General features: G+C 38.7%; 1 protein-coding gene across 2 annotated transcripts in view; it reads right to left on the bottom strand.

Annotated features, from left to right (window-relative positions):
- Window positions 1–319: 319 nt before the first annotated feature.
- Window positions 320–4,859, bottom strand: part of fblim1 (filamin binding LIM protein 1) — a 12,406-nt gene continuing 7,866 nt past the window's right edge. For both annotated transcript variants that reach the window (XM_052124343.1, XM_052124342.1), the window contains 6 exons: window positions 4,813–4,859; window positions 4,457–4,529; window positions 4,215–4,384; window positions 2,427–2,605; window positions 2,075–2,195; window positions 320–710 (listed from right to left, as the gene is read on the bottom strand). The exon at window positions 4,813–4,859 is cut by the window's right edge and continues 60 nt beyond it. In XM_052124343.1, the coding sequence (XP_051980303.1) occupies window positions 594–710; window positions 2,075–2,195; window positions 2,427–2,605; window positions 4,215–4,384; window positions 4,457–4,529; window positions 4,813–4,859 (707 nt within the window). In that variant the 3' untranslated portion in view covers window positions 320–593. The remainder of the gene's footprint in view (window positions 711–2,074; window positions 2,196–2,426; window positions 2,606–4,214; window positions 4,385–4,456; window positions 4,530–4,812) is intronic.

Here is a 4,859-nt window from a genome sequence, read left to right as displayed (position 1 = left end):
GGAAACAGATCCCGCGACCGTGCGCGTGCGTGTAAGGGAGCGCGCGTGGCGAGGTGCCGTCGGGGACGAGCACCTAAACCTCGCGCGCCCCCGCGCGTCACGATCTCATGAAAACACTCCGTTTAACCCTTTAAAAACGGATATTATACATTTTGAATATATTAGGGAAATAAATAACATTTTACATACAAAAAAAAATAATCCAAGCAAATAAAATATGAATATTAAACGACAAAACGAAAATCTATATTTTAAAATATTACAGTGACCATAGCATCAACACATTCAAGTAGTCGAGCACAATATTGCATATATTACTTTATTTTGATGGGATAAGGGAGTGTTATTACAATGGACAAATAATATGGGATTTTGGTGTTGAATATCTTATTTTAGTGCATAAAACATCAGAGAGTGGGAAGATATCACATTACAGTTCATAAGATTGATTCATAGATATAATCAGTGGAATGGAGTTACACAGAAAACATGATCAAATAGTAAAATAAAAGTATTTATAATATGCCTAAGGTTGTATTCAAATATTTGCTCTCATAATTCACTGTCAGCATTGTTTGTGTGGTCATATAATCTCATGTATGCGGTGCGGTCTGGATCAGTGTGAGGTGGCACGCTTTACACAGGATCTGCCCGTCCAGTGGGTGGCAGCCGTGCTCATTGGGCTCTGGAGAGAGAAGCACCCCACACACCTGAAAGAAAGAGAATACAGCTCTGTGACAGATGGCATTCTTGTGCCCTTGAGAAGGGGGCATTACTCTAATGAATGTGGGCACTGAATCCCAAGGACCCTTACACACAACTGTTAATGTCGGTACAAATGATGGTCATTGTATAACAGTCATTTTGCCCTTATGATCATGTGATTGTGGGTGCTGCATCTAATACTGGAATTCATTTATTGAATATTTTTCCTGGGATATCTATTGATGACTATCAAGGAAAACTATTTCTTACATATTCACTAGGGCTTTAAATGTATAATAATGGATTAATTATAGTTATATTCAAATGATAATAATCATTCAGATCATTAAAATGCATTATATTATTGTGGCATTGAAAAACAATATAAAAGTGGCTTTAGAAGGCAGTATATTTTTTATTTCCATATTATTGAACATTAAAGCTGCTGTAAGTGATTTGTTCTCACGGAAATGTATGCAAAACATTTTTTAATGTCTTTTAACAAGATATTAATGAAATAAGTGTTGTGAGATATCTCAGTGACAGCTCTGGACTCTCTAAACAACAAACTAAAATGTGTCCGCAGACAACAAGGCTTTGGACCTGTCAATCATTTAGTGTGTTCTCACAGTATTGTAGCTGCAGAGAATTATTGAGGCTCAATGACATTTTTATGCCATGTTGTTCATAACAGTGGCCAGATGAGGGCGCTATTTTACTGCTGTTGTTTTTAACAACCGTTTCTGTCTCTATAAAGCTCATTTGGTATCTTTGGAGGGCGGGTTTTAGTAAAATGGGGCGTGGCAAATCTTACCGCTCAGTCTTGTGGAAATTCTAAAACGGCTAAAATCGCTTCCAGCACCTTTACAGTAATGTACACCAGCGTCAGATGGACGCTTTACTCTCACTCTGCTTGCATCGCATCATAAACAGTGATTTTAGGTTGGCGTGTCCAGTTAAACATAGTTTGATACTTAAAGTAAATCTGGAGAAGCCTGCATTCGGAGTACTTCTCTCATGTTGTAGGTATATTACTTAATACGGTCCAGGGACATGATTAATTGGATACATTTTTAAGCGCATAATTGTTGATATAGTCTCACTGAATTAAAGAGTTAAATCTACAGTACTTATATTTACATTTAATGTAAACATGGCGGCTGTGGCACAGGTGGTAGAGCGGTGTGTGTGTGTGTGTGTGTGTGTGAAGGAGACAGTGTAAAGTGCTTTGAATACCGCTAACATTAAAAAAGAAGCTATATAAGTGCAGACCATTTACCATTTAAATGCATTCACATTTTTTCCTAAGTGAGTTTTATTTGATTTTGTTTGTGTGTTCCCTAATCGAGCCCATAATGAATGTGCTTACCTCACAGCGATAACAGTCCTCGTGATAGGAGTGCCCCAAACACTCCACAGTAAAACTGTCTGTCCCATCGTCTCGCGGGATAATCCGCTCTCTACACACACTACACTGAGGCGCGTATTTCCTACAGGAAACACATCAACATTACAGTGAGTCTGATCATATAAACATCTCTCTACAGTCCTGATCTAACACGTGTTATTATGAACTTCATTTAAACATGATTTAAACATAACTAACATGCTCAGCAATATTCTCTTCAAACTGTGTGCCATGGCAGCAATGTGTAGCATAAAGCTTGAGTATTATTTGACACTATAATAATGTAAATGCAGTTTCTGTACACCGGCTGTACCTGTAGTAGTCCTGTAGGCAGTACACCTCACCGACCCCCCCCTGAGCAAACCTCTGCTCTCCGATTGGCTGTCGGCACGTTGTACACACAAAGCATGGCGGGTGATAGGCTCGTTCCAGAGCGCGGATCACATGATCTTTAATGACATCACCACACGCCCAGCACCGCTCCAGACTGGCCTGTCATATACAGCAGTTCATCAGCGCTCACGTGATTATAATGTAGATGAACTATATTATGTTTAATAACTCGCAGATCTTTAGTTTCTTGTGTTGTGTAAATTCTAAACATGTAAACAGTAAGTTTCTGATTACAATTAGCGAGCCGGGACTTGTTGTAAGTGAGGTGTAGATAGCACATGTAGTATGGACTACGGTACTTTTATACACTTTCAAGGGGTTTTCTGTCGTTTTTGGAGCTTGACTGATGTGGTTATTATGAACTGTTGTATAGAAAACAGCAGCATGAAAATTCTGCTAAACATTTAATTCCACAGAAGAAATCATATGGGTTTGGAACAACATTAGGGTGAATAAATGATGACAGAATTCAACATTGTGAATCTTTACCCTCGTGTGACCCCGTGCACATGTGTGGATATTACATTTTGTCTTCGCTATACACAAGACATGATTTAATTTAAGACCAGTGCAGACAGACAGCACACTGGAGGTTAAGTCATGCACTAAATAGGGAACAAGGGAGCATCCTATAGCTCTCCTATAACTGTTCTGAGACCAGTGCAGACAGACAGCACACTGGAGGTTAAGTCATGCACTAAATAGGGAGCAAGGGAGCATCCTATAGCTCTCCTATAACTGTTCTGAGACCAGTGCAGACAGACAGCACACTGGAGGTTAAGTCATTCATTAAATAGGGAGCATGACTTAACCTCCAGTGTGCTGTCTGTCCGCACTGGTCTCAGAACAGTTATAGGAGAGCTATAGGATGCTCCCTTGCTCCCTATTTAGTGCATTACTTAACCTCCAGTATGCTGTCTGTCTGCACTGGTCTCAGAACAGTTATAGGAGAGCTATAGGATGCTCCCTTGCTCCCTATTTAGTGCATGACTTAACCTCCAGTGTGCTGTCTGTCTGCACTGGTCTCAGAACAGTTATAGAGAGTTATAGGATGTTCCCTTGCTCCCATAAATCCACTTGTAGATTTGAAATGGATAAATTCGAGAGGTTATGGGATGGATTCTTGAAATTTATTCGGCCAATAAGATCAGACTTTGTGTGAAATATAATACCTGAGGCTCTCCCCTGTTTTTGTTTTTGCTACCAGTTTGCTTGTTTGCTTTGTTTTTGTTTTATTATTTTTTCATTTATTTATTTATTTATTTATCTTTTGTTTCATGGAAAAAAGATGTAGTAGGACAAGATAAAAATGTTGTATAATATGACCAAATGTATATTTATGTCTTGCAACATTTGATACTTTCAGTAATACTTAATATCATTAGTTTTATTATCTTGATCTCTGCAAGCAATTATTGGAATAATATTTTTAAAACATTTTTTGTTGTTGAAATGTTGTAATGAATTTGTAACATTGTAAAATCATAAATATTTAGAATTAATTTTGAAACACTTATATTGACTAATATTTGTATAATAAATAAGCTCAATTGTAGACTATCAGAATAAAATAAGTGATTATTAATTGAAATTGCAGTTCCCTACCAGATAAATATTCTCTTTATATCTAAAATAACAGTTGATAAGTGTTTTAGGTTACATGTTGAAAACATCTAATGGAGTGTTATTTAGTGTGATGATGTGATACCTGATGGCAGTCCTCACACACCGGGATACCACATTTATTGTAGTACATTTTAGCGGCTAGCGGCGTGTGACACTGTCTGCACTGGAAACACGCGGCATGGTACGTGCGGTTCAGCGCATGGATCGCAGGCTCAGACAGCACAACCGGCTTACGACAGAATCCACAAACATCTGAGATACACAAAGAGTCATGAACACTTTAAACTGTTAGAAGAGTGATTAATTGTGTTGCTCTGAGCTCACCGCTGTCACGAGGTGCTGTTGAACACCCCTTCAGATGATCTGCTGTCAGGACCACGTGACGTGCGTTACTCACCTGAGGAAACACAAATACACTGAAGGTACAAACGTTCAGGATGCGTTTAGCACAGATGTTAGCTAAACTGGCTAGCATCCCTTACAGTAGCTTTAGTTGCTCGGCCTCTGAAGCGACTTTGATGATGTCATCAATTGTGTCATATAGAGAACACGTTACACATTTATTACATAAACTTTATTATTCTCATTACATTTCCTGTTAAATATGTCACAGTACGGAAGTTTAAAACTTGTGATGCAGGTCACTCAGATAAAACAGGAAGTTCATTAATCAATCTCACCGCTGCAGGGCCGTCTGGTGGTCCTCGGGGGTCAGAGGGGTCATGTT

Source organism: Xyrauchen texanus, chromosome 50 (assembly GCF_025860055.1).
Source record: "Xyrauchen texanus isolate HMW12.3.18 chromosome 50, RBS_HiC_50CHRs, whole genome shotgun sequence".
NCBI classification, from domain to species: Eukaryota; Metazoa; Chordata; class Actinopteri; order Cypriniformes; family Catostomidae; genus Xyrauchen; species Xyrauchen texanus.
This window is presented reverse-complemented; position numbering and strand designations above follow the sequence as displayed.